Source organism: Durotheca rogersii (assembly GCF_024521655.1).
Source record: "Durotheca rogersii strain YMJ 92031201 chromosome Unknown GGS23scaffold_24, whole genome shotgun sequence".
Classification (NCBI taxonomy): domain Eukaryota; kingdom Fungi; phylum Ascomycota; class Sordariomycetes; order Xylariales; family Xylariaceae; genus Durotheca; species Durotheca rogersii.
Window position 1 is genome coordinate 570,978 of NW_026251255.1, and position 20,836 is coordinate 591,813.

Below are 20,836 nucleotides of genomic sequence, written 5' to 3' on the forward strand. Positions count from 1 at the left end.
TGCCTACTTACCTCCTCGAGACACGCTATCGTGGCCACGATGTTCAGAGTACGGCTGGAGAGTCAATTCGATGATGCCCGAATGCGTCGCGACCCGGCGGCCTTGGTTCTAGTGGAGTGGTGGTCATAACGCCATGAGTGGGATATTACACACAGGTAGGTACTGCCAGCGGTAAAGACATCCTGATTTAGCCGCTCTGCCTGGATATTACCTCTCCGGCACAGGCAAGATCTACACGTCTTCGTGGTTTCGACGCGTTGCGGGAAATTGTGAGTAATATCACCACTACGGCGAGGTCTATACACGTGTCCTGCCCTTCGCATCGAGCCTTGGGAAGGCATCACGGGTGCTTGTATGGGAAGGGCCGCGTTCAGCTACGTACGAGCTACGGACCAAGCTAACCTAAAAGCAGCAGACCGGCAAGGTCAAAACGAACGAGATTGTTGGCCGTTTCCGGAGGGGAGGGGAGGATGGGGGGGATGTTTTGTTGTCGTAGCCTTCGCTGCAGAACAACTCGTGTCGATCCAATTCCTTCTACGCCATCCCAGGCAGCGAGGTAAGCCCTGAAACGCGTCAGTATCATTGGCGTCGGGCGGGGAGGCGCGGTGACAGCGGGGGGGGGGGGAACCTACATCCGTCGGTGACCTCGCCGACCATGTCCTTGACGGTGCACCGGTTGGCAGTGGACATGGCCTGCTTCTTGATGGAGCCGCAGCCGTCGTAGAAGCACTCGGACTTGTTCATGGCACGCTGGAGCGAGTCGCCCTTCCAGCCGAACATGTAGTCTGCGTGGGTGCCGTAGCCGCGGGAGCCCTCGAAGCTCCACACGAACGGGTTCGGCGTGCCCGTCGGCCACATGCTGTTGAACTTGGTCGTGTCCCAGACCGTCTCGTACGTCAGCTGCGGCATGCGGACCGGGTGCGACGCCGGGCACGGCGGCGCGTTGGTGAACCCGTCGCGCGTGATCGTGTTGTACATGTGCGACTGGTGGTCCGGGCTGTCGAGGTTCTTGCCGTCCCAGCATCTGCACGCGGGTTAGCTACGGGGGAGCCGCCTTTATCGGTCGAAAGGGGGGGTAAAGAAGCGAGAGAGAGAGAGAGAGGACGGGCGGGCCTACGCGGGAAAGTGGTGGACGGCGAAGATGCCGGCGGGGCAGGGCCGGTCGGGAAAGTCCACCATCTCCGCACCCCGGTTGATCAATGTTTGCAGGCAGTTGTAGCGCAGGCCGATGTGGCGCTGCGCCTGTTCCAGCGAGTTGGTGGTCGGGCTGCCCACCGTCATGCGGAAACCCTAGAGCGGGTTAGAATGCGGGGCGGCGGCGAAAAGGGGGGAAGGGAGACTGGAGGAGAGGGGTGGAGGGGGAACACACGGGCGGAAAAGCCCTGATGGGTTGGTTCTTTAGGTTGTCCGAGAAGAAGTCGTTCTGGGTGTAGTAGATGGTCATCCCGCCGGTGGTGCCGGCCGCGAGCGCGGCGTTGTTGACGACCGGCACGCGGTGGTACGACCCGTTGGTGGGGTGCTTGAAGTACAAGACGGCGGTCCAGTAGTTGGAGAAGTCCTCGGACATCTCGCAGGTCGTGCAAGTGCCCCTCTCGCCGACGTCGCCCTCCATGGTAGCGTTGAAGGCATCGCCGCCTACGATGTGGTGGACGTGGGCGGAGGGGTTCTGGCCCGGCTCGACGACGGGGTCGAGGCGCTGGATGGTCAGCGTCGAGCAGCCAAAGCGGAGGCCGGCATAGGCCGGCGCGACGAGCGCGAGAGCGACGGAGAGCGACTTCATTCTCGGCGGCAGGTTTCTCTCGACAAGTGGAGACTTGGGGAGGGGAGAGAGAGGCTAAGCACAAGGTCCAGCTCGGGCGCCCGCTCGACTCTTATAAGTGCGATGCCGCCGGGACGATGCCCGAGGATTTCATTGCATATCCAGTGCTAACTGCGAACTGCCTGCTCAACATGGGTAGGGGAAATCTATTTCCTGCATATTAAAACTCGCGGGAGTGGAAGGCTGACTGGAAAAGGGGGACGAGGCGGCAAAGATCTGCCCTATAGGAGGGCTGGTTGTCGCCCTCCCTTCTCGATCCCATTTTGCCGGCGACATGGACATTTAATTAGGTGCCCGTACTCGGCTCTTCCGTTGCTTCTGTTTCAGCGCGGCAAATATGCCAGGGGGTAGTTGGGTTCCCGGCAAATACTCGTGGTAGGTAATATTCCCCATCACTTTCCTACACGTACTAGCTTAAAGGAGTATCGTGAGCATGTCAAGCTCTCCGCGTCGTCGCTCATGCCAGCGTGCCTATATTGCAACTCACTTTGTCGATATTAGGCCGGGAGGCATTCCCTACCTAGCTGGGTGCACCCTAGGCTTATACTTGCCAGCACCTTGTTCGGCTGAATCTAGCTAGACGGCCTTTGGTCCTTCTTAAAACTGTCTATTAATCACTCAACCATTTGAGATGCTGAGCCATTCTCACATAATGTTAGCAGTAAAATTAGTAAGTGTGAGTTGAACCCGGATCAGAATAGCAATACGCCGCAGTAGCGTGAAGCTGGAATCGTATAGTATTTGGCCATCCCGACGGTAGACTCTTCCAATGTGGTCTGTTCTCCATCGCGAACTACTATTATGACTCGGCCTATGACTAATTCTTTGCCATGAGTCCCTAAAACATCTGAGCGCGGCCGGCGCCTGATGGCGTTTGCAGAGAAGGTCTTGAAACAATAGGTATTCAATACTACCCGTAGAGAAGAAACCCCCGAGGTTTCTCTTGCTATGTTAGGAGCGATGGCATTGGAGGTAATACCTAATATTAATATGTTAGCGGATGCTTTTTAGGTCGAGGCCGTAATAGTCACTCAGAGATACCCGGAAAGCTAACTAAACGTCCACCTGCTTGACGTCTTACGTATGTAACTTCACGAAGAGTTAAGCGAAGGCCATTAGAGCTACTCTTTCATTGAATATATATAGGAATGAGGTTAATAGTATTACGTAGAGAGCCACCTATATTTAGCTCTCTACTTCTTCACTAGTTGCTCGCTTACCTAACATAGCTCGCAGCTCCCTATTTTGTATATATATGTAGCTCGCAAATCCTTTGTTCATTTTCTTCCTAGTGGGCCAGTAAGTCAACCCAACTTCATTCCATTTTCCATTGCCCCTATAGCAGAGCAGCCTTAGCCCCGTACGTAGCTCTCCCGATTTACGTAATAAATAGTGAACCCATAGTATGTTCAAATATTGAAGTAGAGAGATGTGGACGTGCGTGTTCACCATGACATAAATTGCACAGTAGAAACCATTGAAAACATCGAAGCATCTCCATCCAACCTTTCGTATGCTCGCTTTCAACCTCAGGGGATAGCAACTTCGCCCGACGTGGGGAGGAGGACTTCTTCGCGTCGGGTGTCTCGATAATACCACTCACCCGCCCCGCGTAGGACGCACAACCTCCGCACAGACTAAACCCGGAACAACACCGGCTCATTCGCGGAGACGACAATTGCCGGTGCAATCTAGATTAAAAACGTAGGCGATATGTGTCTGTCATGGAGAGAGTGTGACACGAGACCAGCATAGATGGCACGCAGAAATGGAATTCTCGTGCAGCTCTGCTCCGCCTTTATGACGCGGGGTTACCTCGAGTAGATTGCTCGCGAGAAGCACCCCGGATGCCTGTCAGTAAGCGAGTAAAGCTTGTATGGCTGTTCGTTCGCGCGAGGTTTTCTCGTCCTGCTTGTCGGTCCTAATATTAGCTATTCGCGGCCGGGGGCGCTCGTTCCTAGGGAGAAGCTGACTGGCCGCCCAAGCATCCCCCCCCCCCCGGCAGTCGATGCGGGTCTCTGGTTCGGGTATTACCTTGGTGATGTGCTGTTGGGTTGGGTGGCTAGGTTCTCGGCCCAGATCGTTAGTCGAGATCGGGCCCGACTGCATGATATTCGGTAGCCAGCCCTAGTAAGACCGTGTAGAGACGACTATACCTGATATTAGAGATCTAAACGTAGTGGTGTTGCCACCTGAATTCTCCCTCTGGAAAATTTCCGGATCGCTTTCTCTATCGCTGAATATTTACAGCGCCCACGGGATAATGTGATGAACTGTAGCACCATTGGCGTAATAATATCCCATCGTGACATTGCCATACCTGCCAAGCCATCCTTGGCGTTGAACTAACACACCTGTACAAGATTCTGGGTGATTTCTCGTTCCGTAGTAGCGAAACCATGATTAGTGATAACCTTGTTTACATCGTGATCCGTGTGATGGAGGTTGCTTAGTATCAGATATTAACGCTGCGGAATCGGCCTGACCACGTGTAATATTTCCCTGTGTTTCGGGCATATGGGAAAGCCGGGGGGAGGGGGGGGGGGGCGTCTGCTGGATTGGATAGTGGCATATCATGTGCGCCTCTGTCCTCCCGTTCCGCCCATAAAGTGCGACAACCCATTCCGGGTAATCAAGAAAACAGCCCTCAATCTCTTCGGGTGTAATATATTCCATCTGCAAAATCGGTGATCCAAGTTACATGAAGAGTCCAGTCGGATACCTAAGATAAGGGGATGACGTTTGACCATACCGCTTGAAGTTCTAGCACTCCACCGAACTCGGGAGCCATCAAGCCCAAAACATGGACACCGCTGCTCATGTTGGGGTGAGGTTGAATGACAGCCCGTAAGGAAGTTCTTAAAAGATGAAACAGGAAATAAACGGAGCTTAGGCCATGACCGGATACCTTGCACTGTCGATATTAATGTCTCAGTCTTACCGGTTATCGAGTTCGATGTGTGCATATATAACGTAACGCAGTGTACGACCACGAAGCTTAGATGCGCTGTACCCGTGTTACTAGCCGTCGACGAAGATCTTAGAAGTAACCGGGGTATCTGCCGTCGCGGTATGTCGAGTGCGTCACTTTCACCAAGACGCCCGGGACTCCCCTGGATGAGGCCGTCTACGCTGATCAGGCACTCCCACCCCATCAAAGTTAGACGCGATCATTGAATCTAGCCATCTTCAAAGCGATTACATCATATTCCCTAAATACCATAGGCTAATAAAGTCGTGTAATACAATGCGATTTTAGAGGGCCGAGGCTCTGTTTTTCGTTCGGCTTTTAAAATGTAAACCCGACATGTCTGAACCCAATTGACGAATATCTCTAGTCGCTTCTGCCTGCATCGTACCGCATAGGAATCTACGAAGAGGATCTAGCCCGACCGAAACTAGATATCCTTGCCCATCCCGAAGAAGAGCTAAGCATGGGGAAACTAAATAGACTTTCGACTTGACTATGGGTCGCGGGACGGTCCATGCCGCCCCACCCATTAGTACGCTATCAATATCTGCTCGGTTCATCTATAGTGAGCTCCGTCTGGGTCGGCTCGACATATTGTCCCGCCTTTCGCAAGACGCCTTTCTGCATGGCTACCTACCGCGCTGGAAGTAATACAGGGACTTCTTTCACGACAACTCTGCGTGGCTGGCTTCGGCAACCATATATATCGCTCTTGTCTTGATGGCCACGCAGGTGGGGCTTGCAACCGAAGCTCTCGCGGAGAACCGAGCCTTCAAGTTGGCATCCTATGGATTTACCGCCTTCTCCATTATAGGTCCTCTCGCTGCGGCCAGCCTAATTGTCTTCAGGGGCTGTTCTATCTTTGTATATACCCAATTTCATCGTGAAGGTGGCCTATAAGAGAAAACGTGATTCAGGGAGGCTTTAAATTGTTTACTGTAGTATTGTAGTAGGACTGGCCCTTGTAGGGTTTCACGTAATATTTTTACCCTTTATTCTTCGTCGTTTAATCGTTATCTACTATCGCTACGTAGGTCTCTAGATAGTCATAGACTTCTTTGATCGCCATCCTCGTTATCATGTCTTCGTACTTGCCGTCCCCTTCTTAGTCTTCTTTCTCTCTCCCAGCTTCCGTCTACAGCTGGCTGATTACTAGATACGGCTGCCACGCTGCCGCTGCCACTGTCTTATCCTGTAGATCGGCACCTGGTCCAGTTGGTAGTAGCTGTGGCTATTTTCTATCCACCCTACAAACAACAGCGTACCCACACTATTCATCTTCAGTGGCGACCACCTAGTGTCTCTAACCTCAACCCCTTGGTCTCAGGGGCGATCTTTCCGTCCGAACAGGTTTAGGATACGCCGATCAGGAGGACCCCTGTTTTTCGGCCAACTAGGTCTTTTTTTCGTGACTCTAGAGCCGTTTCGTGCCCTTGAGGTCTGGGTGGGTCGATAGGGAGAGCTGATCACAATGGCGACCATCGTTTCTTTCCTAACTTTCTCTTTCTCCCCCAGCCACCATTTACAGCTGGCAGAGCACTGGATACAGCTGTTATCCTGCTGGCAGGCACCTGGGTCAGCTGTTGGCAGCTTCGGCGGTTTCCTATCCGCTCTACCGCGTGCCCACGCTGTTGCTCTTCGTTATTCGTAACTGATTGCGTATTAAATATATCAAGATATAATAAATATGCATTACTCTCATTAACTACTCTCATAGCACATTACGTAGATCGGGAGAGCTACGTAGTAACTGAGGTTGCTCTGCAGTAGGAGCAACGAAACGTAGGAAGAAGAGGATGAATTGACTAACTAGCTAACTAGGAAGGAAATGAATAAAGGAGATACGAGCTACCTATATATATACAATAAAGAGCTACGAGCTATATTATATAAGCGAGTTAGGAGTTAGGTTAGGTAAGCGAGCAACCAGAGAAGAAGTAGAGAGCTATGTATAGGTGGCTCTTTACGTAACATATAGGGAAAGCCTTATTATGGTTTATGAGCTTGTTGACTTGCTTAAAGCTAATCTGGCTTACCTTGACAACCTCATTCGTCTTCTGGACAAAGTGCAGCACTCCTGACAGCGACTCTCGTACTGGCGCCCTTGCAGTCTGCGGCAGGCAAATGCGGCGAGTCTGAGTGGTAACAACTGATCTTGCCTCTGAACATAAGTCCTTCCTCGGCGAAACCCGACTCTCTATGTACTCTGTGCTCGAAGTTGGGCGGAAGCTGGCTCTAGTCGGGCACGACCATCCAATCTTCTTCGGCTTCTATGAAGCCACCAGCACTTGGGTTTATTTCATAAGGGTCCACTTTCCTCCCTATTTCCTCGTCCCATAACAAAGAACTTCCGGTTAAGGCTTCAGAAACAAGTGTCTTGCTTGTTCTTGCCATAATATGCTTGTCGAAACAAGTTACTGGGTGCTTTTCTTGGCTTGTCTAGTTGTCTGGTCAGGCTTGTTCCAAAAGGGTTTCAAGGAACCCCCGGGCCCGATCTCCTATCTCTACCTCTCGGCCCGTAAGACGGGTCGTACAAGCCGCACCACAATCGCCGAGCCACCGTTCTTTAAGCCACAGTACTACGACAATCTGACCAGCCCAACTAATTCCCTAGGTATATCTTACCCCAACCTCTAATTGGATTAAACGATAAACTCGCTTTATACTCCCTATTCATTATAAGGGATTTGGAAATTTCCCCTTAAATGCATTTCTGGCCACAGTCCGAAAGTGTGCTTAATTAATTCTTTTTCTTCATTAAAAGCTACCTGAGGAGAGCATCCAGTACTATAATACATTATGCTGGTGGTGGTGGTAATCTTGGTGGTGGCAGTCTTAGCGGTGGTGGCAGTGGTGGCGGTGGTAGCGGTTAGTGATTGCTCAAGGAATCGAAAAGACGACGAGCCAATGGAATCTTTAGAAGGCCGCGACCAGCTTTGGGGTGAGGTATTAGGTATTGGGGATTAGTTGGGCAGGTCTGCGACCTCAGCCCGACCACCAAGGTCAGCGGGGCGAAGACATCATCAAGACCATCAATATATCACCATTCTGCATCACTCTTATCATCACTTGCGCTTTGCTCCTCAGATTCACAGACTCGCAAAATGTGGCTTCTCAACGTCAAAACACTTGAGCTGGAGGAATTTGTTGGCGACAATATCCCGGACTACGTCATCCTCTCGCACCGCTGGGGCTCGGACGAGGTGTCATTCGTTGATATGAAGAAGCCAAAGTACCGAGAGCCCGCTAAGCATAAGGCCGGCTTCGCCAAGATCGAGAGATGCTGCCTGCAAGCTCAGAGTGACGGATACGCGTGGGCATGGGTTGATTCCTGCTGCATCGACAAGCGCAGTAGCGCCGAGCTCTCGGAGGCCATAAACTCCATGTTTCAGTGGTACCAACGTTCCAGCCGTTGTTACGTCTATCTTTCCGACGTTCCCAGTGGAAGCGAGGCCCTTCCGATGTTGAGGAAGAGCGGATGGTTTACACGGGGCTGGACTCTCCAGGAATTGCTAGCGCCTGAGACAATCGTTTTTTTCGCACACGACTGGATTGCCATCGGCTACAAGGAGAGCCGGAGAAGACACGAAAACAGGCGGGTTTCCAGTCTCAGGGGCGTTGAGTGGGACGGCCGATTTCTATGCCCCAACCTTGCGGTTGAACTGTCAGGGATAACGGGCATCCCCACGGAATTTCTGGTGGGGGATCAAGATCTCGGGCAAGCATGTGTAGCACAACGCATGTTCTGGGCTTCTTACCGAGAAACGACAAGAGCGGAAGACCGCGCTTACAGTCTGATGGGCTTGTTTAATGTCAACATGCCTATCCTCTACGGAGAGGGTTTGGAGAAAGCCTTCACCAGACTGCAGCGCGAGATAATGAGCAAGACGCCCGACCAGAGCATCTTTGCATGGTACCGTTCAGATGCAACTTCTTACCGCTTGTTGGCAGAGTCACCCGATTGTTTTCGAAATTCGGGTACGGTAACGCTAGGGCCGAGAGGATCGCCCTCACCGAGGATAACGCCGAAGTGGTCCTCATTTTCCATGACGAACCTTGGGTTACGTGTTACACTGCCAATCACCCCGATTCGAGGCAGCGACGCATTTAGCCCGGGAGACGGCACATTGGCTGTGTTGAATTGCCTTTTCAGCGAGGATAACGGCACTCGACGGAATATCGGTCTTAATATCCTTTTTCTAGATCGCGACTTGGAAGAGTGCCCCATCTTCGTGTGTGATAGGCCTTGCAGATGGACCTTAATTGGGGGGGAGATGCGTCCCATGGACATGCTCTTGTGCGGAAACGACTACATCTCGGATCTGCCAAAGAAGAAGATCGCCACGCAGGCCGGTATCCCGGAACCCAGAAGTATTGAGTCTCAGCTTCTGCACATACTCGCCGATGAGACGGGCTTCAGTCGTGACGATATAACAGACGAACATGTTCTCACTGATCTAGGCGTTGACTCGCTTATGAGGATCATAATCGTTGCCAGAATCCGCAACGAGATGCAGTTGGACCTAGGCATTAGGCTCTTAACTGGTGACCCATCCATTAGAGCTATCAAGCGTTATCTCGGTATGGTGCCATACGTCGTAGGGTGAGCCCTGACTGTATCCAATCCAGTTCCCCGTTGAGGTTTTACCCGCTCCCGGAAACCGAAAAGGCTCTCACCGTTACGATAGTCTTCACCGGCCGGGGAGTCCAGTGGCCCGGAATGGCCAAGGAGCTCATGGACGACTACCCATCTTTTAACGACGACATTCTCTTACTTGGCGCCATCCTTGCCGGGCTTAGGGAAGCGCCGTCGTGGGATCTCTGAGAGGAGCTGCGCCGGCCGAATGAGTTGAACAGTTGTGCCTAGCCGGAGCTCACTAAGTCGTCGGTATGTGCCGTCTAGGTGTCGCTGGTGAACCTGCTGCGGAGATGGGGCATCCGGCCTGCAGCCGTGGTGGGTTGCTCGAGCCGGGAGATTGCTGCTGCGTACGCGGCGCAGGCGATCACGTCGGCGGAGGCCGTTATTATTGCGTGCTACTGGGGCTATGTTGCCAAAGGGCACACCCGTCCAGGTGGTATGGCGACCGTTGGCCTCGGGCGAGAGGACGCTGCACCGTATTTGATGCCAGGGGTTGTAATTGCGTACGAGTATAGTTTGCTAGCCGTAACGCTCTCGGAAGACAGACGCTCTAGAGGCGGTGTGTGAAGACATTAATAAAACCCAACGGCCAGACTGCATAGTTTCCGAAACGGCCTATCGTTTCCGTACGTATCTTCTCATCGTGACGAATCACGTCTACGACACTCTCTTGAACTAACACTGATCTAAACTTGGATCACATGCTAGACATTGGAGGATCCCTCCAGTCGTTCCTTGGCGAGAAGGTAAACAGCAAGGCTCTAACTGTTCCTTTTTTTCTAGCGTCAAGGCAAAGGCACTGTCCTCCTCGGTCGTTCTGGATGCGGCATACTGGCAGGAAAACATAGGGAGCCCCGTGCTCTTCGATTCGGCCGTCAAGCGCTTACTCAACAAGGAGTCTTCCGAGAAGCTCTTCCTCAAGATCGGCCCCCACAACACGATGGTCTCGCCACTTTATTAGATCCTCCAAGCTTGTGATCGGACCGCAGACGTCTACGTCTCGACGCTAATCCGTAGAACAGACTGCGCAGAGTCTGTGCTCACGATGGCCGGCGAGCTGTACCGAAACGGCGTCTCGGTGGACTTCTCCCAGACCGCGCCGGCCGGTACCTGCTGAGCGATCTTTCCATCTACCAGTGGCGCTGCAGTCAACTAAGCCATGAGGAAACAATAAAGTTGTTGCGCGAAGAGCTATCAACCTAACAGCTACCTATCTCCGGGTATATACAGGAGGCGAGAACAAAGAGGTCTATCCCCTATCGCATATCTCTCCCTCTCCTGTCAACCAATAGACCCAATGGCCCTACCTAGATGGCAATGGCCAGAGCTGACACCTTCATCAACCAGCCTTTACGCCGTTGTTTGATCCCCGCCGCTCCTCGCTGTCAGAGCGTCCCTCAGCTTAGACAGCGCCTCGATGATAGTCGCTTCCCGCACCCGTTCTCTGGGCCCGGGGAACCGAAACGGACCCCACGCGCGACTCCCCTCAGGCGACGCGATGCCGATGAACACGGTCCCGACGGGCTTCCCATCCTGGGAGTCCGGGCCCGCCACGCCCGTGGTTCCGATGCCCCACGTAGCCGGGCTGCCGTCGAACGCGGTCGCGTTCCTCGCGCCTTCTGCCATCTGCGCCGCAACGTCGGCGTGGATGACGCCCTCCCGGGCGATGAGCTCCGCGCTGACGTTGAGCAGCAGCTGCTTGAGAGGGGTCGCGTAGGAGACGACGCCGCCGCGGAAGGCGGCGCTGGCGCCCGGGACGGACGTCAGCGTCTCCATGACGCCGCCTCCCGTCAGCGACTCGGCCACGCCGACGGTCTCGTTAGCCGATCTCAGCAGGGAGATCACGTCCGTGGCGATATCAAACAGGGTTTCGGTGCTGCGGTCGATATACTGGAGGTCGACGGCGGCCATGATTTTGTCCTGTTCTGGTATTTATCTCGTAGATCGAATATAGGGATATGGTATGGACGGTTGGGCTTTTTCTTTCCGAGATGTCTTGTGACAAGTTGAGGCTGCTTTCTCGATGTGATTGCAGATGAGGTTTTCGAGACGGCCGCGGGTGCTTATATACCTCCTTGTGTGGGTACCTAGGTAGGCAACACCTCCCGGGCGTCAACTAATACTACTACTAGGTAGGCAACAGCATTGTCCTAGTAGGGGGTTGGTTTTTACGCCCCCAATCTCGCCCATGCGACTTGAAGCGCGAATTACGATCGGCCTGTTGTGGTGACTGGGTACCCGTCAGCCTAACTCATGTATGTTGGGTTGGTGTTGCATGGGCGTTCCGCCTACGACCAGCTGATTCATTGGCTGCCTTGGCTTGGCTGCGGTTTAATATGACAAGCGCCTGCGCCGTGGCTTTGCATCAGGCACATCGGTGGATATCCTAGGTAGGCATAATAATACTCGGCTGTGCAAGTTTACAACCAACACAACGATCGTAAGCCAATGAGTCAATTTAGCGGCCAATAATATGTACCTATAATAATCACTTACTGAAGAGACGACGTTAGGGGGACGGCATGCTAGCTTCGGCTCCGATTTTCGAGAAAGCATACTGCTAAAGACGCGTGGGCTTCAAATGCTCAAGACTTGGAGAGAATGGACGAAATGGAGTATAGGATTGTTGATGAGGCAAGGATAAGGAGGAATGTGGAGCCTAGATTTGACGGGCACTTCACAACCCTTATATCCTTAGCTATATTGGAATAAAAATCTTTGAAACTCACGTGGCTCGGATGCAGCTGTATGTTTCTGCATATTATTCTAGAAGAATACCGCGAGATGGAGATGGCTTCTGTTGCGTAAGATGGCCAGCTGTATGCACATTTGCATTTTACACATGTTAATCTTAACTTCCCCTTAGGCTCAACATCAAGGACAGGAAATGTGGTGTTTCCCCAGACATCGTCAGGATCATCCAAGACCTTCGGAAGAATCACGTAGCTATTGCTATCGTCTCTAGGAACACCAATAAACGCCTGTGTGTCTATCGTGGATACATACGTGACAGCATTTAACTCGGTACTTCAATAGGACTGATCGGGCCCTTTGGTTCATTAACATTAAGGATCCCAAAGATGGCCAGGTGAAACATATGACGAAGCTAATCAAATTCAACGACGAATAGGATGGTATACTACGGCTAACCCATTATAACTCCGTACGCTGACGTATTTTAGTCTCAAAAATGGAACATTTTGAAAGAACTCCGGGCTGGAGCCAGCAAGAGTTTCACGATATGGTATGGACCTTACATCCTTTACGCCACTCTTTTAAAAACAGAAGCACTAGATCTTATTTGATGATAAATTTGAAAATGTGGATGTCGAACTATGGCAAGGCAAGATTGGCGGTTCCTGTTTGATGATATACCATTAAAGCTCATACTATTCTTAGGTGATACCTTTTCAAAGGTAGATGGCAACGTCGGTATTACATGGAACGATTATAATGCCGGACTTGACCAATGGCGTCGCTACGAATCGATTCGAAATAAAATACCTGGCAGCAGACTTGAGTCTCCCAGGGTGAAACTGATTGGTTATGTCGGAGCGGACCAAGCCTCGGCCATGCGATATGCAAATGGAGAGCGACGTTTGAAAAGTAATCGTGCATCGCGATGGGGTCACGGCATGTACGTGGCAGATAATCCACACATGTAAGTCATCACACTCCCTGATACTATCGCTTGATTCGAAATAACACGTTATTGACCTGTCCAAGCGCCGAGTTTTTCTCGAGAGCCGGAAGAGCAGACCAGCCTCAGAACCAGTACGTCGTTGCACTTTATACACGAGACTGGCGTACATTTGAAAACATTCCGAAGGTAATCGTTTCCCTTATATTTCACCTACCCCCTTATCATCTTATTGACATGTCTCGCTACTTAGGTCTGGGTTCCAGAACGCGGGACGTTCCACCAGATCAACAACTTGAACCAGACGGATGAGAAGACGGCCGAACGCCAAGACAGGCTTGACAGGAAGATCATGGAAAAGTTCCACGTGAAAAAGCCATTTATTCTCTTCTCCAGGCACCATTACATGGAGGGCATGACGTTTCTGAGAGACCAGCAGAGGTTCAACGAGATGGTCTTATATCCGCAGGTCCAGGACGCCTTGTTTTTCGGGGAACCGTTTCCAATTGCCCAAGCCGTCGCCAAAAGGGAGCAGGGGGAATGGAAAGAAGGGAAATGGCATCGTTATCTGAGAGAACTGAACATCAAAGTAATTGCAGAGACGATGGAGGACTTTAAGGAACACAATGAGAAAGTGGGAAATGTGTAGGTATTATTAGTACTGGCGTGAAATGGTCTGGGGAGGTTTCTGGATGTGGGTTTCAGGTACCGGGATTCTCGCATGTATTATGCGCTGGTCGCATATTATAACAATTTTGATTGATTCAAAGGTCTGCAAATGTGTGCTTCTCGGCTGGTCCGCTTCCTGTGATCCCAATACCAGTTAGTAATCAACTAGTATGCGAATCTTCAGGATGCTGAACCTGGCTGCCGTTCATGAGGAGGATAAATAGGAGCTAGAACTGCTAACCGACGGACTTATAGGTATACAGCTCCTTTTATAGTGAATATCGGCTTGGCTCTTAAGGAGCTGTGAATAGGCAATCGACCACAGGCCGCCGTTTGATTACGTTCCCGAGTAATTGTAAGGTTGATGAATCAGGATCCACGTATGTAGCTACGTATCATTGTATTTAGGGTAGCACGTGATACTAAATGCCTCCAGGATACTTGGGTACCTGATCCTTATCTTTTTATCTCTACATGCCTATGTACTTTATGTGTAAATGTGGACGTACGGGTATGATCACGTGCGACCGCAGGGATAAGCCCCGCCACAGGAACATCTACGAAGGCCTCCGAATAGCTTCAATTCAAGCCACCTGAACCTCCCTAGATTTCCACAGTAAATCATTTATACCCTATCTATCGTGATGGTAGATTTTCATCAAGCTCGTCGCCTGCCAGTGCTTTCAAGCCTCCCAAACGAAATTCTTTCCCTTATTTTGGGCAATTTCTGTTTGCACTGTCGCGAGACGGAGGACACACCACATGCCTACTTCCAAAACACTCAGCGCCAAAGCGGGCAACCATCGTGGTATTCCTTAGATAGCAAAGCATTACATTCTACTTGCCTAGTGTCCAGAAACCTTCGCGATGTTGCGCAACCAATCCTCTACCATCAGTTCATTCCTGGATACGGCGACTGTTGGGGATCAGCTCTATCGGTGTGGTCCCGGCGCCTCCTCCCTTTTGTCCGAACAATAACACTTCGCCCCGACCTGGCTGGCATGGTTCAGAGGCTTTACTTTGATATCAACCTGTTGCACGCGGTCACGAACGACGAGGTCGAGGCTGTATTGGGGCAAGCTATACAACCACATGATTTTCTGTCCGACTTTCTCGGCCCTTTCCGAGACATGTGGCCGTCAGGTTTTGGAACGTCGTACAGGCCTTTCGGTGATGAGTTGGCGGCGTTGCTTTTGGTCTATCTCCCCAACCTCACTTCCCTCAGTCTCACGGGAATGACCCCTCGCAGAAGTATTCCCTCGTCAGCACTGAGGGCTGCCGGTGTTTCCAGCCTTCGTATCCGGACCATTGATCTCCTTGGATCTGGAAGAGACTTGGGCTACCGTTTAGATGGCATTCTCGAGACGGCTTCATCCACTTTAAGAACGCTTAATCTCGACTCTTGCACATCTACTGAGTTGCATAGTCTAGCCCGCCCTTTGCCAAACCTACAAAATCTTCGTTTTACTAATAGCAAACTTGGCTTTTCATGCATCGGACTACCATTTTCTAATTGTATGGGGCTCGAGACTTTCGTTTACGATGCCGGTAAGTCTTTCATAATCCCCAAAGGAGAAAAAAACCTTGTAAACATGATTACGAGGAGCCTGCACAGCAGGGAGCGCCACCTTTTTTATTTTCAAATTATGACTCTCATCACTGATTCCGGTTCGTGCAGTTTGTGAGGCCGACCTACCACCCGGTACCTTCTCCATGGAGAGGAGGGAAACCCACGGTCCTTCTCTACCAACTGACACCTTCGAGCTTCTCAACAGGAATAGAGAAACCATCAAAACACTACGTCTCGATCTTCGATTTGAGCAGAATGCTCCATTCAAGGATGAAAGAAACATCACGGAACAGATCCCCAGTTTACGGGGATTTCCTGTCCTCCAAAATTTACAAATTAATTCCGTGTTAATATACAGCACCGTGGACGAAAGGCCAGAAGATTGCGGTATTCTGGTGCAACTACTTCCTCCGTCCCTTGTTTCGCTACACATGGCCGAAACTATAGGTGGTCGGCTAATGCCACGCTTGGTGAAGGGCCTCCTCAATCTCGCAGAGACTGTTTTACAAGGGCAGTTCTCCAGACTGAAAGAGGTTAAATGCGATACGGAACAGCGATTGGATGATTACGACGTGGGAGAGATGTTTGCCAAGGCAGGGGTAGACTTTGGGTACGAAACTTGGCCGTTCAGCCACAATGACTAGAAGGGAAATGTCCCTAGGCTAAGCTAGGGCACCCCTTCACGGGCCACCCCTTTACGGACTACCGCGTTAGGACCTACGAACGCGCCTTTTAACGCGACGCCCTTGCTTGAATAACCTATAATTTCTCGGTTAGTTTTAATCTTTAGTAATTCCTTTTATTATTAATCTCTTCCTAATTTCTTACTAATTAAGATAATATCTTTAAAAGAATAATAAATCCGTACGTAAGCCGCTATTCGGAAGGTAATATACGGTACTAATATCCGATAAGCTACCCGTTTATATAGCGTCCCTCGTTCCTACCTAATACGCCGTTTCGCCGGTAAACTAACGAAACAAGAGCTAAATAAGAATCGGTAGGCTTTATTACTAATCTTAAAAGCTAAATTAATTCGTTAGGCTATTTCGTAAGCTAGGTTAAGCTTTACGCCGGCCTTTATTTAATTTAAGTTTATAACTGAACGCTTATTAAACCCCGACGGCGGCTCTAAAAAGCTAAGGAAGTATTAATATTACCGGTTTTTAAAGCGAAACCCGGAGGTTAAGGCCTTTACGGCTAAAATCGTCGATTATAAGCAGATTAAGGGCGCTACGGCGGTAAATATTAACCTTTTTTTCGACCGATTAAAAGCTCCCGAATTATTAGCCATCCTTCCTAAGCGCTTCTTTAACGCCGACGAAATAAGTATCGCATAAGGCGTTACCGATAATTACTAGGTAATTTCTGAAGCTAATACCCATATAGTGTAGTGGTACGGTGGATCTAGGCTACGTAGCCTTTTCGATGTATATTTATATAGGTCGCGTACTTATATTTTCATTAGTTAGACTTAAACATATAGACATTATAGCCTATAGCCATTTATTCGTTTCTTACTATGCCTTTCTAGCTATCCTTTTCCTTGCCTTTTTCCAGTCTCCCTTTCCTAGCTGCCGTTTTTAGCTGGCCGATTAACCGATTATAGCTATTTATAGCTATGATCTTAGTTGATCGGTACTAGGCTAGTTATTAGTAGTTAGGTAGCCCTTTTCGTGCCTCCGTTAGCGTGCCTACGCTGCTCCTGTTCAGTGGCGACTACCTAGTAGCCCGAGCCTTACCTCAGCCTTAGGAGCGACCTTTTGCGCCCGTTTTTATAGTTAATAGGTTCATAATATAACGATCAGGAGATTCCCTGTTTTTCAGTTAATCAGGAGTTATTTTCGTAGCTCCAGAGCCGTTTTCGTGGCTTTTGGTCAGAATTTTCAGGTTATAGCTTTTCAGGTCAGGATTAATAGGGAGGGCAGATAACTATGGCGACCATTAATAACTACGCCCTCCTATTAGCTTCTAATTAGCTTACCTGAAATCTCGTTCGCCGATTAGTGGATCTATCCTATCCTCGTTTCTTAATTATCTCTTTTGAAGGAGCTGTGCCCGTTTTCGTCTGGTTTTGCCTCCTTCGTTTTTCAGTGCCTAGATGGCCGTTTTCTCAGTTGATCTGACACCGTTACCGCTACCACCCCCTTTTTACAACCTCGCACGCGTTTGAAGGCATCCGTTCTTTTACCGATCGATCTATTTCAATTGCAAGAGGCTTACCGATAGCTCCGATTGCCCTTGTTTATCCCAGCTAGTTACGGCACCTGGGGAGGTTTCTCCTTAACCGATAAGGTGCCACGATGCCCTCAATTACCACACGAAGATACCGACAGACCTTATACCCACGAACCTGATCGGGGAACCTACCGATCAGCGCGATAGACCTACAGACGATACCGCGATATACGAATTGAATAGATATTAAATAAGAAAGCCCAGGAAAAACAGTCACCAGTCATAGAATAGTCAGGTTAATGCCCGGAGACCCCTCTTATCGCCCTTACCGATATGTGGTTAGTAAGAAGAGCCAGAGCCCCTAGAACTACGTACAGGGGAGGGATCGAGGGTTAAGGGAAGCCCGGTAAATACTGCCGGACGAATAATAGTTAGATACGAGTTAGAAACGGAAATAGTCGGGCATAAATAGGATATATTAGTCAGTTTATAGGATCAGGATTAGTTGAAAAGGATCGGCAATAGCTATGAACGAGAAGGACGGGATCACGTTACATCAGATTTTTCACGGGATTGTTTCTTCGTTTCTTACGGGAGCTACGCTTATTTTACCTACCCGTTGCAGTTCCTATTTTCCGATTAATCCCTGTTATTTCTTAGTAGCCCTAATGAACCTAGCTCGCTCCTAGTTAATTAGGGTTAATCAGGAACAGGTTAATCAGGTTAGTTTACAGGTTATAGCTCCGCTAGCCCAGTTATTCTTGTTATCAGATCTTTCCTATTTCCTATTAATCGTTAATTAAACTGGCTTAGCTCCTAGTTAGCAGCGATTGAATAGGTTCGGGATTAATTAGGTTTAGGTTCAAGATTAGGCACGGTTGCAGTCACCCACCCCACCACCCACTTATTGCAGTTGCAATTGTCTCCCGTTGTTTCAGGATCAACCAGAGACCTACCTGACTTATCCTGTTGGCCTTTGATTAGACTGGCTAGCTTTTAGTTGATTAGGGTTAATCGGGATTAGGTTGATTAGGTTGTTTAGGTTCAACAGGAACGAGAGCCACCGTACCTGTTGTTAGGAGTTTAATTACTCCTTACGGATTAATTAAACTAGGGAGGCTATAGTAGTACGGTAGATCTAGGCTACGTAGCCTTTTCGATATATATTTATATGGGTCGCGTATTTATATTTTTATTAATTAGACTTAGATATATAGATATTATAACTTATAGCTATTTATTCGTTTCTTATTATACTTTTCTAGCTATTCTTTTCCTTGCCCTTTTCTAGTCTCCCTTTCCTAGTTACCGTTTTTAGCTGGCCGATTAACCGATTATAGCTATTTATAACTATGATCTTAGGTTAATCGGTACTAGGCTAGTTATTAGTAGTTAGGTAGTCCTTTTCGTGCCTCCGTTAGCGTGCCTACGCTGCTCCTGTTTAATAGCACTTAAGAAAGGCGTCGAAAAAGGTTAACAAATTACTACTCTTAAGTATATAGGCTTCGGCGGAAAGCCTCTTCCTCCTTTAATACTTTTTAAGGGTATCGACGTTTAAGCTTAATAGTTTCCTAACGATTCTTATAATCTTTAGGAGAATTAACGGTTTTAAGCGTTACCTAAAGGATAAACTAATAATAACATCGCGTTAAATTAACTTATAGGTATTAAGGAGGAGCAGAGCGTACGCGATACTAGAGACCCGGATAGGTTTATTCGAAAGTATACTCTATCGAAGACTATAGTACGTACGATGGTCTAAAACGGATAAAACTAATATCGCTATATTAATCGAAAGGTAAGGAATCTAATGTAATTATCGTATCTTAGCTATGCCCCTTAATCGTAGAGATATAATAATCGCTAGCCCGAAGGTATAAGAGGTAAGGAAAGAAAAGAAGCAAAACGTAAAAGTTACTTATTCGGCTATAGCGGTACGACGAAGTAACTTAAGCGCTTATAATTAAAATAGATATACTAATCGGAGAACGACGAATCTAATAGCAAAAACGAATCTTTAATTAAGGTAAAAATAGTAAAGATAATAATCTAGCTAGGTAATAAATTAAATAATAAGTATAGCATCTTCTATACTTACGGGAGTTATGGTTACTTTATATAGGTATAAGGCCTATCGTAACGTATTACGTAATATATTAAGAAGGTATATCTTATCGTATTACTATAGCCTCCTTAGTTTAATTTTACCGTAAGGAATAATTAAATTAAAAAGGATAGTACGGTATATCCCGATTAATATCTCCCCTTAAAAACTACCGCGAAACTTCATTCTACCGGCTATTATTTAATTATTACCGTCGCGTCTTTAGCTTCTCGTTTAATATTATAAGGAAGCCCTTCTATTACTTTACGGCTAACTTAGCCCGGTTTACCCTCGCCGATCTAACCCGATCGGCGTTCTCTTTCTTTATTTTAGTTACTTTCTTTTTAATTTCGTCCTAGCCCTCTTAATTAAAGGAATAGCAGAAGAACGGGCGCGTCTTAAGGATTAATTAGGTATTTTCCTTTTATTTATACGGTATAGAGGTCTCTCCTAACTAAAAAGCCCTAATCCTTTCTGGTCCGGGGAAAGGAAGGAGGCGCGTTATAACCTTAACGAGGTTATTATAACGGAGGTTTACGTCCGTTAATACTAAGAAGTAAGGGGAGTTAGGTACTAAGGCTATAAAGGAACGGCGGACTTCGGCTTACGTAATAAACCGAACAAAGGATTTACGGCTAAGGAACTCGCCGATCGGCGTATTTTACGCCGAGGCTATAGCGTTAATAAGGTTAATTTACTTTTAATAATCTACGGCTTACCGGAAACGCTTAACGATACCTACTTTTCCCTTTAAAACTCGAACGCTATAAAATTACTCTACTACTTCGGCGTACTTTCTTATAATATTAAGGAAATCGAGCCCCTTATTCTCTAAGGCCTAACGCGCGATTTCGATCGGTCGTTTAAAGATAAGATACGGTAAAATACCGCTTTAAAAACCGTAGCTATAGCTATCTTATTAGTTTATTAACGCGATATAATAAGTAAACTAAGGGGTTATGCCGGGCTCGAAGCTATCGTCTTCCTAGGCTCGCTATAACTAGCCGAGCGCGTACGCCGCCTGATCGAAGGCGCCGTCCCTAACTATATCAAAACTATATAGTCTCCGGAGCTTAGGGAAGTATAGCGTCGGTCTCTAAGTACTCGGCTAGGAACGCGTTTTTAGGCCTATATACGCTATTAAAGCGGCCTAGGGTATTAATGGTATTTAGTTTTTCTAATCGCCGAGTATAAGGCTTAGTAGCGTATCGCTTCTTAAGTTAATAACGAAAGGGATTATTATCCG

At 48.7% G+C, this 20,836-nt stretch overlaps 6 protein-coding genes across 6 annotated transcripts; 4 read left to right on the forward strand and 2 right to left on the reverse strand.

Annotated features, from left to right (window-relative positions):
* Positions 1–246: 246 nt before the first annotated feature.
* On the reverse strand, positions 247–2,026 carry GGS23DRAFT_581477 (uncharacterized protein). The gene is made up of 4 exons (XM_051517188.1): positions 1,370–2,026; positions 1,118–1,290; positions 633–1,024; positions 247–563 (listed from the first exon to the last, which is right to left on the reverse strand). Exons 1-4 carry the CDS (start codon positions 1,778–1,780, stop codon positions 535–537), a joined length of 1,005 nt encoding a protein of 334 aa, XP_051369166.1. The 5' UTR covers positions 1,781–2,026; the 3' UTR covers positions 247–534.
* Positions 2,027–7,630: 5,604 nt separating this feature from the next.
* GGS23DRAFT_237599 (heterokaryon incompatibility protein-domain-containing protein) lies at positions 7,631–9,539 on the forward strand. The gene has a single exon (XM_051512126.1). It carries the CDS (start codon positions 7,895–7,897, stop codon positions 9,395–9,397), a length of 1,503 nt encoding a protein of 500 aa, XP_051369167.1. The 5' UTR covers positions 7,631–7,894; the 3' UTR covers positions 9,398–9,539.
* A 1,049-nt stretch (positions 9,540–10,588) lies between these two features.
* GGS23DRAFT_581479 (putative competence/damage-inducible protein CinA) lies at positions 10,589–11,648 on the reverse strand. The gene has a single exon (XM_051517189.1). It carries the CDS (start codon positions 11,338–11,340, stop codon positions 10,780–10,782), a length of 561 nt encoding a protein of 186 aa, XP_051369168.1. The 5' UTR covers positions 11,341–11,648; the 3' UTR covers positions 10,589–10,779.
* Positions 11,649–12,004: 356 nt separating this feature from the next.
* Positions 12,005–12,689, forward strand: GGS23DRAFT_237628 (uncharacterized protein). Its single transcript, XM_051512127.1, has 4 exons — positions 12,005–12,233; positions 12,296–12,412; positions 12,466–12,563; positions 12,612–12,689. The coding sequence occupies exons 1-3, from the start codon at positions 12,178–12,180 to the stop codon at positions 12,557–12,559; spliced, it is 267 nt and encodes an 88-aa protein (XP_051369169.1). The 5' UTR covers positions 12,005–12,177; the 3' UTR covers positions 12,560–12,563; positions 12,612–12,689.
* Positions 12,690–13,129: 440 nt separating this feature from the next.
* Positions 13,130–14,091, forward strand: GGS23DRAFT_581483 (uncharacterized protein). The gene has a single exon (XM_051517190.1). The coding sequence runs from the start codon at positions 13,422–13,424 to the stop codon at positions 13,716–13,718; it is 297 nt and encodes a 98-aa protein (XP_051369170.1). The 5' UTR covers positions 13,130–13,421; the 3' UTR covers positions 13,719–14,091.
* Positions 14,092–14,326: 235 nt separating this feature from the next.
* On the forward strand, positions 14,327–16,081 carry GGS23DRAFT_581487 (uncharacterized protein). The gene is made up of 2 exons (XM_051517191.1): positions 14,327–15,286; positions 15,417–16,081. The coding sequence occupies exons 1-2, from the start codon at positions 14,383–14,385 to the stop codon at positions 15,950–15,952; spliced, it is 1,440 nt and encodes a 479-aa protein (XP_051369171.1). The 5' UTR covers positions 14,327–14,382; the 3' UTR covers positions 15,953–16,081.
* The last annotated feature ends 4,755 nt before the right edge of the window (positions 16,082–20,836 follow it).